At 27.7% G+C, this 27535-nt stretch overlaps 1 protein-coding gene across 2 annotated transcripts in view; it reads right to left on the bottom strand.

Moving 5' to 3' along the window:
• Positions 1 to 276: 276 nt before the first annotated feature.
• The window catches only part of LOC107446020 (immunomodulatory peroxidase), a 67931-nt gene continuing 40672 nt past the window's right edge, over positions 277 to 27535 (bottom strand). For both annotated transcript variants that reach the window (XM_071179569.2, XM_087167452.1), the window contains 7 exons: positions 26790 to 26987; positions 18829 to 18965; positions 17613 to 17774; positions 15423 to 15619; positions 10597 to 10766; positions 2402 to 2504; positions 277 to 429 (listed from right to left, as the gene is read on the bottom strand). In XM_071179569.2, the coding sequence (XP_071035670.2) occupies positions 348 to 429; positions 2402 to 2504; positions 10597 to 10766; positions 15423 to 15619; positions 17613 to 17774; positions 18829 to 18965; positions 26790 to 26987 (1049 nt within the window). In that variant the 3' untranslated portion in view covers positions 277 to 347. The remainder of the gene's footprint in view (positions 430 to 2401; positions 2505 to 10596; positions 10767 to 15422; positions 15620 to 17612; positions 17775 to 18828; positions 18966 to 26789; positions 26988 to 27535) is intronic.

Genomic DNA, 27535 nt, shown 5'->3' with positions numbered 1-27535 from the left:
TATAAGTTATCTGTGTATTTATTATTTTTATAACTTCCATTTCAATTTAAACTACTGCACACAATATATAATTCCCTAATTACTTTAGATAAGACATCAATTCTACAAGCATTAATTCAAGATAAAATGTACCCCATATTAGAGATTTCTAAATGGTTAAATTATACCTTGAAAGCATAAACCAGCATCGAAGAAATGTAATGTATTCTTTAAATGGAACTTACATTAAGCCTTAAGATTCAAAATAATTGGAAATAATGGATGAATGGGTAAATATTTCTTATAAATACTTAGTTTATTTATGTTACATACAGAAGTTTGAATAAAAATATATTTGAACAAAGTAATTACGTCCAAACCGGCTCATTTTTCCATGCACTTAGATTCATTTTTGGTAATTTTCCCTTTGAGCAATCTTCAAATGGATTCCTAGAAAATAAAACAGAATAACTATTATACAGAATTCGTAAAATATTGAGATATAATATCTAGGAAGTGTAATAGTTGCAAACTGAAGAAAATGTATCGAAAACCACTCTAATTATAACTACTTTTCCTCAAACAAATATTTACCAAAAATAAATAAAGATTTTTTCATAGTAAAACTCCCCCCCCCCGTCTTACCCCAGTTGTTAGACGGGTCACATGTTAACTCTAAGAGAAATTCAGAAATACTTGAAATTCAGAGAAAACAAATAACAGATGTTTCTGTTTTATATGAAAATTATGCATGTAACTTACATGTGATGTAGTCAAGGCCGTACTCAAGGAGGAGGGAAAAACGGACAATTGTCTTAGGGTCCGAAACTCTTCAGAGCACGACCAAAATGCGTTACAAAAAATTTAATGTCCTTAATTAGTTTATTAAAATAAAATTGCATGGAATTTATGTATATCTACATAAAAACTACAATTTTACATAAAGTTTTTAAAAATTTTACAAAATATGAAAATATTGCTTTTTGTTCTCTGAGTATAATGTCTGCAATAAATTTTGTCCTGGGTCCCGTAAGACCTTTTTTCCCCCTTCGATGCAGTTATCTTCTTCCTCTGCTGAACTGCAGCTTTCGTGGGCCCAGCATGTACACACATTAAGGGGTACTTGGTCTTACCTCAAGAGTAGAGGTAATCGAAACGAAACAGAACAGTGCTACTATCGGGTTGAATCCTTATTGTTTGTTAGGGCATGAATCTTTAGTATACATATAATAAGCTGGACTAAACATAATCTTTATAACTCCATTGACCAATAAATAAAGGTAGCTTAAGATCAAGGGAACATTAGAAAGTTGGCATTGTAAAACAAACTAATCTATAGAGGCGTCATAAATTAATCAGCAACAGTACTCCAATAGGTACTTCTTGATTAGTAAAATGTAATTCAGAGTTTGTCTGCTAAAAAGTCAAGAAGTTCCCGGTTCCCGGATACCACGCTTATCTATGTATCTTTCATTTCAAAGGTATCAGGTTCAAATCTAGTGTTAGATAGGTTTTTTTTCTCTTTTTACGAATTATTTGATTTTAGGAACTGGAAGCATGCAATAAAATTTTCAAATTAAAGAGCCTTTTTAATTTGATTTTTCCAGCAAATAATTTAAAATTGCGATCATCTCATTCGGTTATTTATAAGGTTATTTATTATCTCATAAGGTTATTTATTTTGAAAATACCCACTTTATTGCGAACAATAGCACCTATACAATTTCACGTGTGCTCTCCATTATTTTTCAGTTGTAAACCAAGAAAAAGGTAAAAGCTACAGGTAAAGATTGGAACGTGATTGCGTTTACCATGCCGAGGGAAAAAGAAATCATGTTCCAATCAAAAAATTAACTCTTTCTTTAAAAAAAATCTGAGTTGAATAATTTTTTTTATATATATTTTTTTTCATTACCCAAATAATAGTTAGCTGTAGTTCTTTTAACGCAGTCTGACTTGATTTTTGCAAAGAAACTCTTATAAAACATTTTGAAAATATATGCTGAAGGCACTTGAAGTTTCTTAAACACTCAGTATTTTTAAGTATTATATACATAACTGTTAATTTATGAATAAGGAAGTTACAATGAAACCTAAAACATTAAAAATAAAACTACACTCACGGACTTTGAGAATCTGTTTCCGAAAGCTATTGTATTTATTACAAAAAAAAAGCTTTATTTTTGACAGAGACAAATTCTTCTTAAACCATAGAACAACACACTGAAATGAGCTGAATACTGGAGTACAAAGTTTAGAAAGAATATTAGGTAATATTTTTTTTCTTATATTTGAGATAAAACTATGTTTTTAAGTATATAAGTATTAGTACTTTATAATCAATAAGGTTTTAAAAGTACTGAAGGCTTCTTTTTATAAGACAAAACTACCATCTTAAATCTGTTAGAACTGTTATACTAACCAATTAGCTGGCTTTACGAAAGATACGAGTTGAACTTCTTTGACATTGGTGTTATCACAGAATAAACGAGATAAAGTAACTTTACGTATCTCCTTCAGTTGTGCTACAATTAAGATAAATATTAATCAAAATTTGATTTAACTACAACAAATATAATTAAGTTATAGACATATAGTACATTAATATAAAACAGATCATATTTATATTAAATCAAAGCAAAGACATACCTGCATGTATTTTCTCTTTTCTTATAATATTTGATTTTATTTATAATTGTGATGCATAATTTTAAGATGGCTATCAATAAAATTAAATAAAAGTATACATAAAAATTCATTTGCAATTGAGCAGAATTGTTAGTGACATTCTCATAGCAAACTCACGAAACGTTTCTTTGACAACAGTTTTTATTTGAATTTTAATAGGTGTTGGCTCTTATAATTAGAACTGAAACATTTCTTTTCGGTTAAGTTTATTTTTGAAACGATAATATCATAAATATAAACGTAATTAATGTTGAACACAATGCACGACTTTGCTAAAAAAAACTTTGTTGACACAAATTCAACAGAAGTCTGCCAAGAATCAACAAAAGTTTGCAGTATCAAACAGATACGCGTTTTCAAAACTTTACAGCACTATAAGAGATACAGCAAATTCTGTTCTCCTTAAAAAATTTCTAAAAATGTATTTCACTTAAGAGGAAGGGCAATGATTCGAAAAAGAAGCGGAACGGATTAATGATAAATGTGGTCCTCATAAACTGGGCTTTCTCATATTTTAATAATTATCTCATATTTTAATAATTATTTCATATTTTAATAATTATCTCATATTTCAATAATTATCTCATATTTTAATAATAATCTCATATTTTAATAATAATCTCATATTTTAATAATTATCTCATATTTTAATATTTACCTCATATTTTAAAGAATACATCTCTAAAAGAATGTTGATAATCTATAGAGTACTGAAAGATTGAAAATAGTTCTCAAAGAGCTGTGGTAGCTCAGAGGATAGAGCGTTCGCCTTCCAATGAGATGAACCGGATTCGAATCTCAGAGATGGTTGGTCGATACGAATTCCGCACCCGTCTCGCACCGACCACAGAGCTGACGTAAAATATCCTCTGTGGTAGACAGATCATGAGTCCGCTTGCCGTCAGGCTAACAGCGAGAGATCTTCGTGGTTTTCCTCTCCATGTAACGCAAATGCGAGTTAGTTCCATCAAAGTCCTCTACGAAGGCAAATGTTTATCAATACTTAATCCAGGAGTTCCCTTGTCTTCTGGATTGGGTTCGAAGTTGCAAGGCTACGGAGTTGAAAATTAGCATTCATAAACCCAAAATTAGGTCGACTGTTCTTCAACTATCATAAAATAAAATACATCTGAATTCTACGTAGGACTTTTTGAGCTGCGTGATGAGATTGAATTAATCATTAAAGAATCACTTAAATACTTTAAAAGAAATTAGAAATGGTATAAATTCACTCTACTGTGTTAAGGGAAATATTTTGTCAAAGAATCAAGCTCAATGTAGGGAAATCCCCACCGAAGCTAGAAAGTTTCCTAAAATTCTCTGATTTTCCCCATCGATACGGATTATGGCTCTTTATGAGTGCAGAGTAACAGACATGGTGAAAGAAGAAAAATATTTCTAACCCAGAAAATTTCCCTAAATCCTCAACATTTTTCCTAAATCTTTTTCAGACCGAAGTAAAACCGAAGTAATCTGCAAAACTATGTAACAGTTGCGAGTATAGTTACTAACTTCAGCCATTGTCCAGAATGTACCATTTATCCATTTGATATATCTATAATTTATCTGAAATTTTAAAAATCACAAAAATAAATTTAAGTAATTAACTTCTACTTCAATTTAAATAGCTATTTATCTTTCTCATCATTACTATTAGTTCCCTATTAAATCATGATGGGAGACCAAAATTTTCCTGAAACTTTCAGAACGCACACACACAAAGACTAAATTAATAGAAGTATAGACAAAAGTATTGCGGCACACCGAAGTAATGTGGAAAAAAAATTTAACAGTTGCGAGTATACAATTAACTTCAACCATTGGCCAGAATGTACCATTTATCCATTTGCCATATCTACCATTTATTTGAAATTTCAAAAATCACAAAAATAAATTTAAGCAATTAACTTCCACTTCAATTTAAATAGCTATTTATCTTTCTCATCATTACTATTAGTTCCCTATTAAATCATGATGGAAGACTAAAATTTTCCTGAAACTTTCAGAACGCACACACACACAAAGACTAAATTAATAGAAGTATAGACAAAAGTATTGCGGCACACCGAAGTAATGTGGAAAAAAAATGTAACAGTTGCGAGTATACAACTAACTTCAACCATTGGCCAGAATGTACCATTTATCCATTTGCCATATCTACCATTTATCTGAAATTTCAAAAATCACAAAAATAAATTTAAGTAATTAACTTCTACTTCAATTTAAATAGCTATTTATCTTTCTCATCATTACTATTAGTTCTCTATTAAATCATGATGGGAGATCAAAAGTTTCTCGAAATTTCCAGAACGCACACACAAAGAGACTAAAGCAATAGACAAAAGTACTGCGGAACCCGTTAAAACTAATTAAGAAACGGAGGAATAGAGTGTGCTAAAGAATTCCAAACCGTATTGTCGTACATTTGTTTGGAACAAGTAAGGTTAATTAGAATCGGGAAACCAATTGAAATTTAAATATTTGCTTATGTTTTCTTTCGCTCTTCAAAACAAACCGTCTTGACGGCTTAACTGAAACCATTAAATCCTTAATTGAGAGTGTCAAGTAGAATTCGCTTTTAAATTCTGTTTGTGTAGTTAAAAGATTATTAAATGCTTTTAGATAATTGCGGAAATGAAATTATTCCGTCTATAATGAAATTATCTGAGAAATTGGGACCTTTTTGTATAATCTACTTAGTACTTTTTAACTATGTCTGTAAAACTATAAAATTAATTTTATTATTCAAAATTTATTTTTAGGGAAGAGCAATTTCAATTCAACCCATTATAATTTACCTCTGATTCACTGTTAGAATTTTCATTCCAAAAATAACAGTAAAGTTTACGGTGAAAAAATATTTATTACTTTCACGGTTTTGAAACCGTTTACAACTAGCATGGTTTCAAAATTATAAAAGAGAAATTCAACTGGACATTGAAGCTAGGCTTTTCGTTAATTAATGGGTATTGAAGTTAGGTTGTGGTTGAGTGTTTATCCAATGAACCGTGGAATGTAGTTTAATTAGTTTAAGTAGTAAACTTTTTCGTACTAAGCAGCTGCCATCTATGTATGAATGAGAGTATCGTATTCCAATAATCCAGGGTCACAAATTAGAAGTGAAGGACATTGAAAACTCTTCATGTTCTGAAGGGTATGGAGGAAATATTGCGGTGTCAACGCTGGGATTCGAACCCTCATCCCGTCAGTTATGAAATTGACAGATTAGCCCTCTTGGCTATAATATATACCCAGCTACAAGGAACTCAGTGGTTTCATTAGGTGGGCCTAGTTGGAGCATTAAATTTCTGGTTGTTTAGCCGTTTTATGTAAAAGCAGCTAATAAGTAGTTTTTCTGACAGTCAACAGTTTGAATACCATCTTATTTATAGTTATTTAACTATTTTGCTTGAATATAATAAAATAACAATAAAATTTCTATTTAGCAGTTTTTTCGAGAAATTTCTAACAGTGTTGCCGAAAAATTCTCAAAAAGTTTATAAATGTTAATGTAAAGAAAAACAACTTCATTCTTGTTCATTCTTAAAACTGTCTTTTCAAATTTTAAATTTGCTATTACATATTATAAAATCATAAGTTTAGTATATTTTGTATTCAAAATTAAATAATGATTTACATTGAAAAAGTATTTAAAATTTAAGAACTAACAAATCAAAATAATGCAATTTTTTAAATTTCATCTCTTCCAAGTTGGTTAGATTTTATATTCATTTCTACTTAACAATTTTATATTCTAATTAAATTTAAAACAAAGGAAGCTGGAGTTGTTAAACTAAGTTCTATTAAGTTCTAGGTTGATGTGCTAAAATTCCAAAGTCATGATAAAAAAAAAAGTTGAACTCAAATTTGTGTTGTCATAAATTTGACATAAGTTCTAAATTTAATTTTAAAATTTTAACGCAAATATTTGTTAGGTAAATATCATTGTACTGTAAAATTCTTATATTTTATAAACATTTAAAAAATACTGTAACTTAAATAAAAGAATATATAATAGAACTTTTACCCTTTTTTTAATCTTTATACTATCTTCTAAATCAATAAAACGATTTTGTTTTCCTAAATAATTTGGGAGTCAGCATAACGTAATTTTATCGATGTGTTAGATATTGATACTTACAATACTTTTATATGTTTTATGATACTTTCTACGATATTTTTATGATAGCAACCGAAATAAAGCTTCATTCTTTTTCCATTTTTATCCAAAAACATTACTATAAATTAAAACTGCAATTTTATATAATAACTTGATAGCTTCTGTAATTGATTAAGTTTGCAATTTTAGTTAATCACTAATTTAAGCAACATTTTTCAAAATCCTTAATTTTGTTACGAAGCGTTTTTCACATTAGGAAAAAGAACATTTTTGGCTGATATGTTTAAAAAGTTTAAAAGGTATATCAAAAATTCATAGTGATCTAAAACATTAAGTATACTCAAAGACATTAATTATGCATTTTTAATGCATTTTTAGTTGGCAACTGGTAATTCATTTAGTTGTCTGTTATTAACGTTAGTACAGAGATTTCGGCTACCTATTTCCACAATAATTAATACCCGCTTAGCAGTTGATTTGAAATGTTTACAATTACAATGTTAAAATGTTACAACATTACAATGTTCATGTTCACCATCTGGATAAAACACCTGATTAATTCATGCTTTTAATGTGTTTTGATGTTTCTTACATGTTTTTAATTGATGTTTTCAACAGTGAAGAATAATATTTTAGGAAAAATAAACCATGATTTTTAAACAAATTTAATAATGAAGTTTTAAACCATTGAAACTTAAATATTGTTTACATTTTGAAATAAAAAATTAAGATAATTTTGTTTTTTAAGCTTTAAATGTAAATGTAATGCTTAAAAAGAAAGTAAAAACTTATAGTGGTATAATTTTCATACTGTTAATATTTAAGACATTTTAAAATTACTACTATTCACCAAATCAATTATTACTATTTATTAATTTCTCTTTTCTTTTAATCCTCCTTATATATATATATATATATATATATATATATATATATATATATATAAGTTCAAAATGAAGAATAAAACAAAGAAAAATTATAGACATATGAAAAAAAGGGGTGGGAAATAATAAGTAAAAAAACAACAAACAACATTTTATTAAAAAAAAAAAAAAAAGTGAAATGTTAATTAAAAAACCGGAAAAAAAAATATATAATCTTTTCTTCAGCCCACACAATTATATCCGCTAAACAGAGTGCTTACTGATATTGTATCAATAAAGCCAAAGCAAAATATATTAATACAATAGTGTGAGGAGCACTCAAAAAAATTTTTTTATAAAATAACTACATAAAAATAGATCATAAAAAGTAAATATAACATGTAAAAACAGATAATAAAATAAAATAAAAAGAAAAAATAAAATAAAAAGAAAAAACATTAAAAAGGGGGGACTATAAAGCGAGTAGCAAAATCATAACAACTTACATGGACAGTTATTTTTCAAGAATGATTTAAAAATGTTTTCGCAGAAAGATTGCCAGATTACAAAATATGAAAACAAAAGATGAAAACAAATGCGCAAATTGAGTGTAACAAAAGGGTTCTAAAGTGTCGTTCTTACTGCACTGCTGAAGTGATTTGTTATTCGGAGTTTTGATTTGTTAGTTACCAAGGATGGGCCCGAAATGGATGTGCACAAGGTAATATTATACTGGATAATTTTAAAAATTGATCATAAATAGTTTTAGAAGATAGATGTTTATTTAAGAAAAAATATAAAATAGAAAAGAGAAACATAAATTGCCTGCTTTGCAAATAATTTTAGCCGCGGATTTGCACGATATGGATTAGCACATAGAAAAATTATTTAAATTATCAAAGAAAAATTTTTTTTCAATAGATAATTTTTAACACGGATTTGCCCGAAATGGATTTGCACATGGAAAAATTAACAAAGAAAAAATTTTAGCAGATAATTTTAACCACGGATTTGCCCGAAATGGATTTGCACATGGAATTGTATAAATTAATAAAGAAATTTTTAGCAAACAAATTTATCCACGGATTTGCCCGAAATGGATTTGCACATGGAAAAACTGTATAGATTAACAAGGGAAATTATTTAGCAAAGGAATTTTTAGTAAATAATTCTAACCACGGATTTGCCCGAAATGGATTTGCACATGGAAAGATTAACAAAGAAAAAATTTTAGTACATAATTATAGCCACGGATTTGCCCGAAATGGATTTGCACATGGAAAAATTACATAAAATAACAAAGAAATTATTTAGTGAATAATTTTGGCAATGAATTTTGGCCTGAAATGGATTTGCACATGGGAAAATCATAAAAATTAACAAAAAAATGTTTAGAAAATATATCTACCAAAATATACGATTAATTCAATGATTTTATATAAAATTTTATTACATTAGTTGGGTATCCATTGTTTTTTATCAGATTTTGAAAGAGTTTATCGATTTGTATTTTGGATAAATAAATATTACTACATATTCTTTTAATTCTGTTCATTTCATTAAAAGTGGTATTTAAATAGATGCTCCTAGAAACATTAGAATTCCAAGTAACTAGTTTATTAATATTAAAATTAAAATCATTTCTTTTATCATATAAATCAACAAAGCAGATATTTTCAACTTTCATAATACCCAAATCCAAAAAACTGAAATTAATATTATCATCATGATTACGAAGTAAGATTAATTCCTCAGGGTATATATCACTCAATAAAACAGTAAAATCTTGGATTAATTACTTATTGTTTTTCTTAACTTTCTTAGTGTTTTCTTGTATTTATTTCTTTATTATATATATATATATATATATATATATATATATATATATATATATATATATATATATATATATATATATATATATATATATATATATAGATAGATATATATATATATATATATATATATATGAAATGTTTAAAAAAAATTTAAAGTCTACTTAATTGGTATTATTATAACAAATTATTATTAATAAGTTCTATTAACTACGCATAAACTGCAAGTATATAGAAAATAAGATAAAATATTGCGAAAATATGGAAAATAATAAAGATTAATGGAAAATTTTAAAGTCTACTTAATTGGCATTATTATAACAAATTATTATTAATAAGTTTTATTAACTACGCATAAGCTGCAAGTATATAGAAAATAAGATAAAATATTGCGAAAATATGGAAAATAATAAAGATTAATGGAAAATTTTAAAGTCTACTTAATTGGTATTATTATAACAAATTATTATTAATAAGTTTTATTAACTACGCATAAGCTGCAAGTATATAGAAAATAAGATAAAATATTGCGAAAATATAGAAAATAATAAAGATTAATGGCAGGAGAAGAAGAGAAATTATTAAAATGAAATCATTTTTAAAAATATTAAGAAAAATTTATTATCTAAAATAATTAAAAATGAAAAAAAAATTAAAATTCGGAAAGCAAAATAAAAATAATAAAGATAAATAAATATTTTTTTGTGTGCTCCTCACACTATTATATTGATATATTTTGCTTTGGATATACCGATACCATAATAGAAAGTACTGCTTTTTACGGATATAATCGTGTTAGCCCATGAAGAAATTATATCTTTTCTTCATTTTCTCTTTCCGGATTTTTAATAAGTTTTTTTAAATAAATAAAAAAAATTTAAAATATTTTTAAAAGTTATATCATTTTAATAATTTTTCTTCTTCTCTTGTCATTAATCTTTATTATTTTCCACATTTTCTCAATATTTTATCTTATTTTCTATACATATATATTCATAAAACATATATGAAATGTTTAAAAAAATTTAATAGCCTACTTAATTGGTAATATGTTAACAAATTATTCCATGAGTAAGAAATTATAAAGTATCTGAAAAATTTTGCATATTACCTTCGTTAAATGATGATTCTTTACCACCATTTTCATACCAAAATCTGTCCCCTAACTTGAGACGTCGAAATTGTTCGGCAATAATGCAAGCAAATGTTGGACCCAGTATAGAATCTGGCAAAGGAGTTTCTGCACTTCCAGCTGGATACAAGTCGACATCATCTACATTCCTAAAAAGTGCATCAGCAAAAGTTATAATAAAAGTTGATGTGCAACTAGTAGTACGTGTTTTTCTTAACTTCAAAACTTAAACTTCTTAACTACTTTTCTTTTCTTTTTCAACTTTTAAAACTTCAGCTTCTTAACTTCTTATTTTTCTTCTTATAGTGATAATTCTTTCTATTAGATTGTCTTATGTAATAAATTAAGTAGTGTTAAAAAAATAGGTTTCGCGTTAAGAATTTATTTACATTAATTTTGTATTTTTATAAAAAAAAACTAAGTTGCGAAGTAATTATTTAGATTTATTTTTGATCCCTTTTAAAATGGCTGCACAAATTATAAACTTAAACGTTACTTTGATGCCGCATACTGCCCTACGAATTATTAATGACGGAGCTTGCCTTTTTCGAGCTATATATTATACGTAGCCTTGGTATAACATATAGCTCGGGATAGAGCGTTCGCCTTCCAATGAAATGAACCACTTTCGAATCCCAGCTATGACTGGTCTATACGAATTCCGCACCCGACTCACACCGATTACAGTGTTGACTTAAAATATCCTCAGAAGTAGATGATTAATGGACCCCTTGCTATCAGTCTAACCGTGGGAGGTTTTCGCAGCTTTCCTCTCCATGTAACGCAAATGCGTGTTAGTTCCATCAAAACTTCCTCCGCGAATTTCTTCCCATACTTGATTTAGGAGTTACCTTGTCTTCTGGATTGAGTTCAAAATTACAAGGCTACGGAGTTGAACATTAGTAGTCGCGAACTTAAAGAATTGGGTAGGTTGCTCAACGACGGTTATAAAATAAAATTTAAAAATGTTATACGATACTCAATTTTTAATTCGAGAGGTGCGTGAGGAAGTTGCAAGTAATGGGTTTTCTAATGGGTTGAGATTTCTATTTTATCACACGTCGGAGATGGAAATAATTTCAATACTTCAGTTGCATACCATACGAAAATGTTCCTAACTCATATTTGCTGTGATTTCAGTAATTTAATAGGTGTTTGAAAGACTTAGCTTTATTACTAAAATTTAATGGATAAAGTAGTTCGTTTACGTCGCACTAGAGCTGCACAATGGGCTATTGGCGACGGTCTGGGAAACGTCCCAGAGGATGAGCCGAAGACATGCCATCACAATTTTGATCCTCTGCAGAGGGGATGGCACCCCCACTTTAATAGCCCTGCACGCGAAGAAAGCACTTCACGGAAGAACAGTTTAACAAGAACCGATACAGCACACCCTCGGTCTCTACGCAGGCTGATCCAAGTGGTCACCCACCTGCACACTGACAGCCAGCAGTCAGTGATGCTTGACTTCGGTGATCTGCTAGAAACTGTGTTTTAACGATCAGTCCACTGCGGGATCAATGGATAAAGAAATTGAACAATAGCGTGGATATCTCTTTAAAATGTTTAAAATCTAAATCAAAGTACAAAAGCTTGGCAAGAGAGGACAGTAAAAGAAATGCTTTACTTATTATTAAAAACTATTAAAGATCTTAGGATTAGAGAAGTGATTGAAGAATTGGAATAATGCAGTTGAACTGTGCATTCGGATTAGTTATTTTAAAAATTTATTTGTTATACGAGATAATTTTGAAAGGTGACCAAGCTGGTTGCCAAAGGCCACTAGTCTATTGTTATTATATTTATGTGGATTAAGGTAATACTTTATTTTGAAAAAAATTTCAAAATTTATATTTTAATGCTTTGTAAGTTTTTTGTTAAAACCTTTTTTTATATCGTTAACTGCAAAAAAATCGCTTTCCAACAACATTATTTTAAAAATATTTTAAAGGAAATATTACCATAAGTTTTTTTAAAGATATTATAATATTTTAACGTTACTGTATATTCATAGATTATAAATGCAATTTTCTTCAGGGTTATCTTACATTAGTACTTTAATTTCAGTAATATTAAACATAGAAAATGTAAACTATTGTGAAATATAGAGCAATAACAAATTAAGTTATTATGAACAGAAAAGAATTTTTTTACCGAAACAAATCATGAATATGATTAAAAACTACAGTAATATAAAACTAATTTAGGAAATATAAACTATTGTGAAATTTAAAACAATAACTAATAAAAATATTAGAAACCGAAAAGAAATTTTAAATCAAACAAAATCACGAATATGAATGAAAACTACAATAATATAAAACTAATATAGAAAATGTAAACTATTATTAAAAACTAAGAAATAACAAATTAAGAGCATCAACAACAATAATCAATAACAAACTAAGAAATAACATAATTTAAATTAAGATATTAGGAAAAGAAAAAAATCATTTATAAAAAAAATCATGAATATGAATAATAAGGTCAAGTAATATAAATGTGTATGAAATAAAGAAAATATGAATTTGATAAAATTAAATTATAAATTTGCTTTGAGCTATGTGATTATGATTTTAAACGAAATAATAAACAAAATGGAAATCAAGAAACGAAATCAGGATTTAGGAAATTCAGAAGATTTGAATAAAATTTTAAAGGTGAATGAAATTATAAATTTGGTTGAAACTTAATAAAATTATTCTAAATTTGATAAAATTATGATTTGAGTTAAAATCGTTATAAATTTTTCAAAAATTTGAATTAAATAACCCTAAATTTGTAGGAAACTAAATTTGAATAAAACTTTCAAATTCTCAATTTGAATTAAATCTTTCAATCATGAATTCAGATTAAACTTTTATAGATTATAAAACTATAAGTTTAAATGAAATTATGAGTTTAAATTGAAGAAATGAATTTAATATTGAATTATGAAAACATTGAAATTTTAATGAAATGATTATAAACTTGAATAAAATTACGCAATTGTCTGAAATTAAATGCGAATAAAATTATTCCTTTTTTTTGGAACTTAAATTTTAAATTAAATTAGAAATTAATTATAAAATTTCAAATTTAATTAGAATTAGGAATTTAAATACTTGTATGAAAGTTGTTAAAAATTATAAACCTGAACAATGTTATAATCTCGGATTAAATTATGAACTTAAATGAATTACTAATTTGAATAAAACTTTGCTTGTAATAGAAGGTACGAATAATTTTTAGTAGATAATTAAAACAATAATTTATTTTTGTATGAAAACTAAAATCCAGCTCTAATAACAGATTTTTTTGTTCATTTTTTCTTAAATTAATGATAATTGCGCTATTATAAATTTAACTAATTATAAACTCGATTATTATAAACGCTATCATTAAAACTTTGCTTGTAAAATAAAAGAATAGAAGATATGAATAATTTTTTTATATATAATTAAAACAATAATTTACTTTTACAAGAAAACTAAAATCTCGCTCTAATAACAAATTTTGTTTGTTTATTTTTTCTTAAATTAATGAGAATTGCGCTATTATAAACTTAACTAATTATAAACTCTATTATTATAAACGCTATCATTAAAACTTTGCTTGTAAAATAAAAGGATAGAAGATATGAACAATTTTTTTATAGATAATTAAAACAATTTATTTTTACATGAAAACTAAAATCTCGCTCTAATAACAAATTTTGTTTGTTTATTTTTTCTTAAATTAATGAGAATTGCGCTATTATAAACTTAACTAATTATAAACTCTATTATTATAAACTCTATTATTATAAACGCTATCATTAAAACTTTGCTTGTAAAATAAAAGGATAGAAGATATCAATAATTTTTTTTATAGATAATTAAAACAATAATTAGTTTTACATGAAAACTAGAATCTCGCTCTAATAACAAATTTTGTTTGTTTATTTTTTCTTAAATTAATGAAAATTGCGCTATTATAAACTTAACTAATTAAAAACTCTATTATTATGAACGCTATCATTAAAACTTTGCCTGTAAAATAAAAGGATAGAAGATATGAATAATTTTTTTTATCGATAATTAAAACAATAATTTACTTTTACATGAAAACTAAAATCTCGCTCTAATAACAAATTTTGTTTGTTCATTTTTTTCTTAAATTAATGAGAATTGCGCTATTATAAACTTAACTAATTATAAACTCTATTATTATAAACGCTATCATTAAAACCTTGCTTGTTAAATAAAAGGATAAAAGATATAAATAATTTTTTTATAGATAATTAAAACAATAATTTATTTTTACATGAAAACTAAAATCTCGCTCTAATAACAAATTTTGTTTGTTCATTTTTTCTTAAATTTATGAGAATTGCGCTATTATAAACTTAACTAATTATAAACTCTATTATTATAAACTCTATTATTATAAACTCTATTATTATAAACGCTGCCATTAAAACTTTGCTTGTAAAATAAAAGGATAGAAGATATGAATAATTTCTTATAATTAATAATTTCTTATTAATTATAAAATTACCATATGAATAATTTCTTATAATTTTGTTTGTTTATTTTTTCTTAAATTTATGAGAATTGCGCTATTATAAACTTAACTAATTATAAACTCTATTATTATAAACGCTGTCATTAAAACTTTGCTTGTAAAATAAAAGGATAGAAGATATGAGTAATTTCTTATAGATAATTAAAACAATAATTTACTTTTGAATGAAAACTATCTAGCTGTAATAACAAATTTTCTTCTTTTTTTCTTGAAATAATGAGAGTTACATTATTATAGGCACATATATAGTTAAAGCTTACCTGTATAGCCTGCTGAAATTTCTAGCCGCTGTTGGATTCATGACGGTGAGTAGATCTTCGAAATTGCGAAGACGAGGCAAACCACAGTATTCACGCCACTCATTGTAGCCCGATAATCCGTGATCACGACCCCTTTGAATATTCAAAGCAATCAGGTCTAATCCATGACCATCCATACTGAACAATCTTCCACTCAGCTATGAACAGCAATTTAATGTTAGTTATAGATTTAACAGTATTGTCTAAATTTACAAATGATTTTCCAAGCTTAATAATTTGTAAACACTATTTTGAATTCATTGTATTAATCTAGTCACTGACTATTGAAATGCAAGAGCAACAGAAAAAGTACTATAGCATCTCGAATTTATAAAAAACGATTTTATTTTTAAAATATATACAGAATTTCTCATAAGACATTAAATATTAGCTTTTGTTAACCGATTCTTGATTTTAAAAAAACTGTAAATTATGTTCCATTATTTTTTCATAGGTAATTGCAAAGAAAAATGTATTCACGTATTATAAAAACCTATCATTGATTTTTTTCATGTATAAAAATAGGTACACATTATACAAGTTTTTAGATTTGAAAATTTCTGTGTCCACATTTGGGAAACTTTAACTAACTTTCAATTTATGTTATTTTTAAGATCAATTTTAATATCTGCTACAGAAGACAACTAATCAAACACCGATTGTAGTATGGTTTATTATTATTATTATTATTATTATAATTATTATTATTATTATTATTATTATTATTATTATTATAAGACCTCACAAAGAAATGGCATAAAGCGTAACACAAATTTCTAGCTATGTATAATGTGTAACACAATTTCAATTTCTGCTACAGAAGACAACTAATCAAATACCGATTGTAGTATGATTTATTACTATTATTAGGCATAAAGTGTGACACAAATTTCTGATATAAAACGTATAGATTGCTGATTTCAAATATTGTAAATTATTATTATTATTATTATTATTACTACTATTATTATAATTATTATTTACTATTATTATTATTATTACTACTATTATTATAATTATTATTTACTATTATTATTATTATTATTATTATTACTACTATTATTATAATTATTATTTACTATTATTATTATTATTATTATTATTATTACTATTATTATAATTATTATTTACTATTATTATTATTATTTATTATCATTATTATTATTATTATTATTTTAAAACTTCTCAAAGAAATGGCATTAAGTGTGACACAAAATTTTTATATCAAACTGAACTTTTTTTATAGACTTTGAACTGCTAATTTTAAATTATTATTGCTATATTAAACTATAAATTGAAACTAAAACTTCTATATCAATTCAACTGAATAATTTTTTCCATTACTCTTTCCGTTATTAATGCTAAAGAAAATGTTTTTCCTACATGGATGGTGCACTATTTTTTTTTTATTCTATTCTATTTTTTGGAGAATCAAGCATAGTAACATTTTTTTTGCGGCCCCTCTAGTCTTTTCGGCACATTTAACGCGCAATATCGCAGAAGCCGAATTATTGCAGAACCATGAGTGAACAAAAGATAAAAACATGTTTAAATTCAGTTCCTCAAAATCAATAAAAATTTAATTTAATAAAAATTTTTAAACAATGCGAGCTTGAAGCTTATAAGTACAAAAGCAATGCAAATTTTGAAACCTTTTAGCTCGTGCTTACGTTTAGATGCCCAGTAAGCATATGTATTTCAAACTATTTACAATGACTTTCATTTTCTTTAAGCAAAAAGTACTTAAATATTTTATTAAAGAAATTTAATTGACTTCTTAATTCAAAAATAAAATATTATATATGCAAATAAAATATCAAATTGATTATAAATTTTTGAATAATCTTTAATTTTATATAAGATATTTTTTTGAAAAATATGATTTCAAAATAATTTTAGAACCAACACATTAACATTAAACACAAACTCTATCAAACTAAGTATTCAAACAAATAGATTATATATGTTACAAGTTACTTAACATTCATAATTAACATTCTTCAACTGGGAAATATGCCTTAAATAATTAACTAAATCATTTAATGATATTGAAAAATGAAAACAAACCATGCGTTTAACTGCTTTAACTACACATAGGCTATAAATAGTAATCGATTAATGTCATTTTATTAATGAAAAATGAGTACTCGCCTCTTGAACTACGTGATGATCAAAGGATTGAGCTGGCTGCAAGATCATCCCTCGAACAAGAGCATCAAAACTGCCTTTTTCATAAAGAATAGATGGGTCGTAACTGTGGCTGAGACTGCTATTATACCTCGCTGCCTGCGCAGTATACATTTCGACTGAACTCTGCCACAAATAAATTAAAAAGCATATTTTAAAAATCAAAAGAATCAAGAATAATAGTCTTTTCAAAGGTTTTTTTTAAGGTTCAGTGCCACTGCCCGGTATACATTTCCCCGGTATACCCTACACTGATATTTTTTTAAGGTTCAGTGCCACTGTCTGGTACACATTTGCCCGGTATACCTTACACTGATGTTTTTTTAATGTTCAGTGCCACTGCCCGGTATACCCTACACTGATATTTTTTAAGGTCAAGTGCCATTGCCCGGTATATATTTGCCCGATACTCCAAACACTGATGTTTCTTCTAATCTATCATCAGTAAGTATTAAAATATTGAATAAATATAATCTATCATCAGTAAGTATTAAAATATCGAATAAATGTAACTATATCCACCAATAAATTAATATCAAATCGGGTGACATTTTGAATTTGTCATTTTTGAATGACATTTTGACGAATCGGAGATGTATTTTATACTTTGCCGGTTTCTCATTTGTCATTCTGTAGAATGCTTAGGAAATGTGTGAAATATAAATCATTTCATACTTTGCCGGCTAACTTTAGGCATTCTATACAATGCCGGATTTCATACTTTGCCGGTAACATATATATTTAAAATCCACATTACTGAATCGTTTACTGTTACTAGAACAAAAGCATACGATTCTGTATATTCAGCAATGGTCACAGAAAGTCAAGTTCTTAAGGTTTTGCAGTACTATCTTCTTTTGTTTTGAGTAGTCCATGTAAAAGCAGATCTTTGTGTAACTTAAGGCTGTTCTCTACGTAGCAACCTGATGTAAGGCGAACGAGCAATTCAACTGATGATGTTTATATTTAGTAATATCAAAAAATTTTTTGCTCGTTCAAAACTTTCAATTTTTGAAAAAATGGACACGGTCAGGAGCAAAATTTCCTAATTTTGTCCTATACTTATAGGACAAAATTTATGTAGCTAATTTGTATATGTAAATAACTGTGAAGTTATTAAAGCAACCAATTAGCATTTTACAGTTATGTATTATAAAAATTAAAAAGAATTTTTACTTACTTGTACTAATGTGTGCCCAAATCTGTTCGCTGCTGAAGCAAATGAATTGGTAATACCAGCATTTAAATCCTGATCATAATCAAAACTATAACCAGTTAGTTTTGGAGTCAGTTCATAGGCTGACATTACTCTATTGCCTGAAACAAAGCATTCTTTAAGGAATCGATACATTGATTATTTTCAGAACTTCGATGATGCATTGAAAAACAATTCAGAGTATGGTGTACCAATCTTTCATAATTGCTACAGCTTTAATTTGTATATTATTCAAATCAGATTAATATGAAAGTTTCGTATTATCATATTTTCTCGCAATGAACTGTGTTTTAATTTGAATGGCCTTTTCTTAAACCTTTTATAATAAAACTGTATTGCGAGTGACTTAAATAGAAGCAACTAAATAGGACTTGAAAGAAATACAGAGTGTCCCAAAATTCATCTTGTATTCATAGTAAGTAGAAACTTTTAATTAAAAATGAAGACTTTTTAATTGATTCTTAAAGTAAACAGTGTAGGATTGTATATGAAACAACATATTATACACACTCTCTTTCATTGACCCTTTTGCATAAATGTGTTTGAATTTCATTGATGCGGCATTTAATTTTAACACGTTGAATGCCATGGGGGTCACCGGTGAAGCACTGAGTTTGTTCGTAGCGCCACGGGAGTCACCGGTGACCGGCGAAGCCAAGATTATTAGAAACACATAGTTCAAGTAAATTTTTAATGCTTTTAATTTTTTTTTGTATTATTATCGTTACTATTAAAATGGTTTGAAGAAATTAATGCAATACATACTGAGAAAATCATTTTGACCAGATAAGCAAGCCGTGTAAAATTAGCGTGGTATTCAACGCCTTAACCTTCAAAGTGTGAGAAATCATAAGCTTGCCGGCATAAACCTTAGACCTCAAACCAAGCCAAAGTAAATATTGAAACCAACAGTGATAAATTACATAATTTGGTTGGACTTTTCCAAGCACTAAATCCAAAACTTACACGACCGCAAAAAATGACACAACTATGCTCAACAATCAAAAACGTTATTCCTTCACGTAGAGCCCTATTGAGTAACTCTGAGCTGCAAACAAAGATCAACAAGGAAAAACATAATTCTCTTGTGTAGGGCTCCTTTTTTAGTAACCCTGAGCTATCAACAAATCACATCAATGAAAAAACGTTACTCTTTCTCTTTGAGTATAGGTCTCCCTTTTAAACAAACCCTGACCTACCGTCATTCGGGGCTACTTTGTGCAGCGGGGGCTACTTTGTGCAAATTCGAATTTGGCATTTTTCAAGTGGTGCTATTCAGTATTATGTTTATTTCACGTTAAAAATGGGTGGAATTTGAAGATAGAAGTCTCTTCTATAACTACAAACATTTTTTCGAATTTTAAAACAATCTCAGAGTGTGTTTCGCTCATCCAATGTCAACAATTTTCCGAGGACGTCGGATGTCGAAAAGTGTGCGTGGAAACTTTAGCTGTGAAATGCAAAGACGTTGATAAAACAATTGTCTTAAGTGCAAAATTTTTTATTTATGCATTAATAAACAATTATATCATGTTAGCGTTAAGAAAATTTAAAATTAATAACAAATAAACGGAAAATGAAAAAAAAATGCACAGTGGGGCTACTTTGTGCAAAGTTTCATTCGTTTTTTTTTCGACAGAAAAATTGTCAGACGTTATAAAAAAATACCTCGAACGAGAAATTACCTTGATTACACTTTAGAAAAGCTGCAACAATGTTTGCAAGCAGTTGCTGGTGGTATGTCGATTGCCGAAGCTTCTCGGAAGTACAAAATCCACGGAAATACTATCTCTAATAAAATTCGCAAGAAACACGTGAAACGTGCTGGTAAACTATTATTTTTCTTCTAATGAATTAATCAAACGATTTAAAACATAAAAATATATTTTATAGGACATCAGGTGATTTTGACAGAAACTGAAGAGCAAGTTCTGTCGTGTTCATTCAAGCATGTTGCGTTCAAATTTATCAATATTATAAATGTTAATGAATATGTAATAATTATTATTTTTGAAATATCCATTTCAATGTTAAAAAAAGCTTATGGTTTCCTTTTGTTTAAGCTCAAATGTTTTGAAATAAACATTCTTTTTAAGAAAAAATTCTTCAAAAAAAATGTTTTTTTAACGCTGAAAATTATTTTCAAACTAATATCTTTACATATCTTGATGTTTTTGTCTTTAAAAATGTCAACAATTAACTTTTTTAACAATTTTATATCAATATTTTACTAAAAACATGATTATTAAACTGAATTCCTATCGCTGCACAAAGTAGCCCCATTTGGGGGCTACTTTGTGCAAGGTATGTCTTGACTTATTATTCGTAAATATTACATACAAATAATGCCAATATTGATCAAATTCACTCGTCTGAGTCCAGTTATGAATATAATATCGATAAATTTTGCTAAAGTTTGAATTAACATAGTTTTTTTACATGTCAAAGTTCAAAAACTGCGAAATCCTGCACAAAGTAGCCCCGAATGACGGTACCAACAAAGTTCAACATAAGAAAACGTTACTCTTTTTTTGTGTTGGGCTCTATATTTTAGTAACTCTGACCGGCCAGCAAAGCTCAATAATGAAAAAACATTATTCTTTCGTATAGGGCTCATTTTTTAGTAACCCTGACCTACCAACAAAGCACATCAATGGAAAAAACGTTACTCTTTTCTTTTGTTTTGGGTTCCATTTAAGTAACCCTAACCTAACAACGCAGCTCAACAATGAAAAAACGATACTCTTTCGCATAGGGCATCCTTTTTAGTAACCCTGACCTACCAACAAAGCACAACTATGAAAACAATGACTTTTTCTTTTGCGTAGGGTTGGTTTTTTTTTTTATTTATAAGCAGCTTAACCAACCCTGCTTAACCAGCTGTGACTGTATTTATTTATTTTATTTTTGAAACAAAATGAGTACAAAATGGTGCAAAATTCCAATATTGCTCAAACTTTGGGACACTGTTTATTAACATTTAACTATATTAGACTAGTTTCGTTTCTTGGTTTCAAAATTAAAATTTCTTCAAAAAAATTATTTTTATACGTAAGGTACAGTATACCGATGAAATTCAAACTCTGTGATCAAAGTGCTTACTTGACTTTCAAAACGAATCTATATCATTTCGAAATATTCTAACAATCTTTTTCAAATTCAATCTCCATCAGAAGTAAATTCTTTTCTTTTATAAGATATTTTAACAAACAAAAATACTCGAGCTCCACCTTGTACCTATTTCCATATTTTTCTCATTAAATTCCAGCGATCGCAAAATCAACAAATTAAACCTTTATAATATTCAATATTTTGTTCGAAAAACGTATTTCATTCCTCCGATCATTACTCATTTAAAATCATCAGTTTGTTAGAAAATAAATTACCTTAAGCTCAAAAAACAATTTGTTCCTAAAAACTATTTAAATCTGTTTAAATGATTACACATTTTCCGAAAATCAGAGGCTTGCAATATAACGTGTTAAGAATTATAATCACTAGTTATGGTTTCATTAGAGTATATTTTAAGCTATGAGTATTAAATAAAAAAAATATATAAATGTAGACAAAAAGTTTGAAAGTAAATACTTTCAGAAATCAAATTTAATGAAACGTTTTATGCAACATTTTTTTCAATTCCAACGAATTTTAATATTCGTGGTATAAAAGCAAGATCTTTCAGATAAGTCTTTTTCAGGGTGTTCTATAATGACTGTCTTTAATATATATTTTTTGAATCGTTCGAAAAAAATTAAGAGTGGTAAAAATTTGCTTTCTAAATCCGCTGCAGTTTCAAACAGTAATCAAATAAGTTTTGGAAGTTTTCCTCTTCCTTATTCCAATACAGATTTGTTAGTTATTATTTATTAGTTATTTATGTTATTTTTATTATGTATTTGTTATTATGTATTTGTTAGTTATTTATGTTTTTTTACTTAAAATATTAATTTTGACCCTTAGTATTTTCTATTTTGACAAGAAATCTAAAAATATCTGTTAAGGACTGTGATTACTTAAAACCTTGTATATTTCAAATGCATAATTAAAACTAAAGCATATATCCAAATTCAATATTTTAAATTTTCGCGAATGCCTTAAAATATATTTCTGGTATACTATAAAATGAAGCATTCTCATAACAGCCCGTTGGGGGAGGGGGAGGGGGTCATGGGGATTAAGATTGCACAACTTCGTGACCAACGTCATGACAGTGGAAATGTGATCAGCATTGTATCTCATATTCTATTTATTCTATTGTACAATCAATAACTTTTTTGAATCTTCTCAAATTCTTGTCAGTTTAATAAATTGCAATTATCATATGTTGTTTCTCGGTTTAACAAAAATGCTAAGTGTATCAATCCACGATTTTCAAACAACACTATATTCGCTGCTCATATTTCACCCGTTTGTTCTAAATTTTTCAAAAATATTTTTTCATTAATATTAAAACATATGAAATTTGCCCGAAAATTATTAAAGCAAATTCTGCCTAAAAACTTTTTATTTCATTTAAAAAAAAAAATTTAAAAGTCCCTAAAATTTTAGAAAGCTAAGAAAGAGTCAAAAAAATAATTAAAAACTGAAATTATATATATTTCACAGTTTAAATTTAACAACAGCAAAATATTTATGTTACAAAATTTTTAATTAGTAGCTGTTGTTGTTGTTCATTTACGTTTCACTAGAGCTGCACAATGGGCTATTGGCGACGGTCTGGGAAACATCCCTGAGGATGATCCGAAGACATGCCATCACAATTTTGATCCTCTGCAGAGGGGGTGACACCCCTGCTTCGGTAGCCCGACGACCTGCACGTGAAGTAGAGCACTTTACGGTAGAACAGTTTAACGAGGACCAATACCGCACACCCTCGGTGATTACGCAGACTAATTACTAGCTACAAGCTGAATATAACTTAAATAAATAAGTGAACTTGCTAAATATGGTTTTCTTACATTATATCAAGCAACTGATTTTTTGTCGCTGATATTGATACGATATTTTAAAAGTTAAAAAAAGTTTGAATGCTTCAAACTATAACTGTTACCGAATAATAACTTTGTGAACTTAGGATGTAGATTTAGAACAATCGGTAAAAGAAGTCCTAGGGCTACTAAATTAAATTAACGTATCCGGCTAGTTTCGACAATTTTTTCTTAAATATCAATATAAAATTTTTGAAAAACTAGTTTATGTGTTTAATTATGTGTATATACTAGCAAAAAATTATTCTTCATTTATTGTTTTTTTTTTTTTAATCACCATTTTTAGGTAAGAATAAGGCATTTTTTTATATACTCTGTAAAAAAAATCTATCGACCAAAATAAAAAAATCCTATGAGAATTTTATTTAGAAGGATATCAACTATTATGTAAAAACAAGTGTATATACTACTGAGTTAGGAATCAGAATTTTGAAAAAAATCAAATTTTTAAATATTTCTGCACTTGACTGCGCGAAAAAACATGCATAAAAAAAGAAATTCTACTTTTTTCTCTTAGTCTGTAGTTAAAAACATGCGTGCTCATAACCATAAATACTCATGAAAAACTGTAGATAATTATTGCAAAAACAACATGAAATATCGTGTTTAAGGTGTTGCAAAATGTGAAGAAAAGAAACTCATTTTGAGATAAACTCATTTGAAGACTTAAAATCACTAGTCTATCCAACGTTATCCCCTTGTACAAAAACTGCTATAACTTTGTAAATAATTAAAGTACAAAAAAAAGTAAAGTATTTTTAGAAAGCTAAGAGTTCAGGGATTTAAAGTTAATAAACTCGATCTCGAAACTTTTGTTCAAAATTTTGACCTGTCAGATACCTTAATAATAATGAAAATTTAAAACAAAATTAAAAAATCAATGAAATGCATGCATATGATTGAAACCATTACTACAGGGAGAAATAAAGCTTTTTATTAATGAATTTTTTTTTCATAAAGAAAAGTAAGAAATCGATACTTTCTAGAAAACAATGAATCACTTAGAATCGCATTAAATCTTATTTTAATTTCCATTTCAAAGAACTTTTTTTTAAGAAAATACATTCCATTGAGGATATTTTTTTGAAATTTATCCCTCATTCATATCCAAATAAATTCATTTATTAAGGCTATGCATTTTAAATATCTCATGATGAAGTAAGTTTTGGAAGGTTTTATGGGGTTTTTTTAGCCTCATTATCATGCATAATTAGATCATCAACTTAATGCAAAAGAAACTTCCAGCACAGAAAAACACCATCAATTTTCGAAAAATTATTAGCAATTGATGTTGCGCCATCTATTGTCTAGAAATGAAACTATGCTTTCATTGCATACTTAATATCAAAATTATCTTTTGAACAGTATTATCTTTCATAACTTATTAAGGCGTCAAAATAGTAAAGACACTGTTACAAATGCTTGAAAACAAATATTTAAAAACCGAATCTATTTACGTATCTATTATTTTCTTTAAAATGATGTCAACTTCCTAAATGTAATTGATACTTCTAGTTCTCATTAGATACCAAGTGTCTTGATACTTTAATGAAATTTGTTAAAATTTTGAACTACTTCATGTGAACAATTGAAAGTTCGTATAATATGTGTTACATGCACTTTAACATTTAAAATAATTAAACTCGAATATTTTTGAATCATAAATATAAATTCTACTGCTTTACTGCCAGCATTTAAAAAAATTAGTTCTCGGGTATTAAATAAATTTTTAACAACAAGTTAGTAATTATTTTACGGTAAAAAAAAGTAAGTATAATCATTTTACGGTAAAAAAAGTAAGTATGTTAAAATCTTTCAAAAAAGTTCTCGTCAGCATTTTTTTTTGCTCATAAAATTCAACCTTTACAAACACCAGTTCAAAGTAGTAGTTTTCGACCATTTGCCCATTTCCGTCTATTTTGAGCCAAATATACATCATTTTTAAGCTCCAATTTCGTTGTTACATAAGAACATTAAGCCAACATAAAAAAATATATAAAAAAAAAAATTTAAAAAAAACGGTTATTTTTAACCCACTAGCGCACAATAAATCTGTTATACGAAAATTTTTTGTCCTCAATATTTTTGAAAAGTTTCTTAAGCGAAACCATCATTTGTTACATGTTGTCTCTAAAGTTAAATCTGAATTTATCTGGACGAAATAAAAAAATTAAGCTTTTTATAGCTTCTTAATGCTTTAGTGACGATCAGACATTTTTTTTTAAAAATATATTCACAATATATTCTAAAAGTATAGATTCAAAATTTTGTACACATCTTGAAATTCTAACGTTGCTATAAATTTTCTGTACTAACTGACCACTTGGAGAGGTGATAAATTAAAACAACTTCGACCTTAGTAAAAATATTTTTTAAAATTAAAATTGCCAGTTTTATGGTCAAAAGTATCTATTGATACCATGAGTCTCAATAACTTTAATTTAAATTGAAATGGAAAAAAAAGGAAAGAAAATGGAAATACACGCTTTGCTGTATTTTGGTTTGGTAACCGGATATCTAACTCTTAACACGTCTCAAAATTAGTTACAAAATTTATTTATGATGGATTACGCTGATAAATAAGAAACTGCTAAACAATTTTTTCAAAAGAGCTATCTCCTGCATCAATATCGTGGCTTAATCAGAGAATAAAATTAAATTACACTTGTGCAAACATCTCACTTTAAAAGATCCGGCAAGCAGTAAAGTAGCGCTTTATATTTTATCAAGTAAGCGCCACCTTTTAGAAAACTTTGTAACTAATTTTTAAACTTGTTTTGGGATAAATTTCTAGTTACCTAATCATAACGTAACTGATCATTTCTATTTCATTTTTCTTTAATTATTTTTCCAAGTAGTCCGTCATTTTATGAACACCAAGTAACGGGGAAGTAATAGGTTTACCTTTTATAAGAAAAAAATACTCTTCATTATTACCTAAAAGTAGAGGCAGGAATTCACTGTATGTAATATGTTGAATTTCAGCGCAAAGCAAACGTCTGGCTTCGTGGAAGAGTATCTCATCATTCCATCCTGGATTCAGTTTAGAGAGTAGATCTGCCAATCGGTTGTGCTCTCTTAGCATTAATCCGTGCATGACACTGAGAAGAATATTTTGATTGGATCGTTTGTCACCTACAAAAATATATATTGTATCTATATAATTGTGAATAAATTGATTTTCCTATCTTTAATGAAATTATACCCTATTAACCAATAAGTATTTGGACCAGCGTGATTGAAAAGAAAAACCAACTTTATTCATAATCAATAGTTGGTAGAGCTTTCAAGAGAGGCAATTACAGCGTGAACCCTCCAGGGCATACTTTCCACAAGTCCTTGTATGACGGCTAGTGGTATTTTCTTCCACTCGGCTTGGAGAAGACATGTAATTTCCTTCACTGATTTTGGACTAGTAGTACACCCCTTAATTCGGCGATCCAACTCGCCCCAGAGGTTCTCGGTAAGGTTCTGTCTGGGCTCTGGGCAGGCCAGTCCATTCTATTAACCCCATTAGCACCATACTAAGCCTTGGTGACCCTCGCAACATGACAGCTGGCACTGTCTTCCTGGAAGTGACAGGAGTCCACCCCGTAAAGCTGCCACAACATAACGAGCACATTGTCATCCAAAATAGTGCAGTAGGCATCGGCGTTGAGCTTACCATGAATGGGGACCAAGGG

Source organism: Parasteatoda tepidariorum, chromosome 1 (assembly GCF_982258835.1).
Source record: "Parasteatoda tepidariorum strain Cologne lab strain chromosome 1, Ptep-v5.0, whole genome shotgun sequence".
Lineage (NCBI taxonomy): Eukaryota > Metazoa > Arthropoda > Arachnida > Araneae > Theridiidae > Parasteatoda > Parasteatoda tepidariorum.
This window is presented reverse-complemented; position numbering and strand designations above follow the sequence as displayed.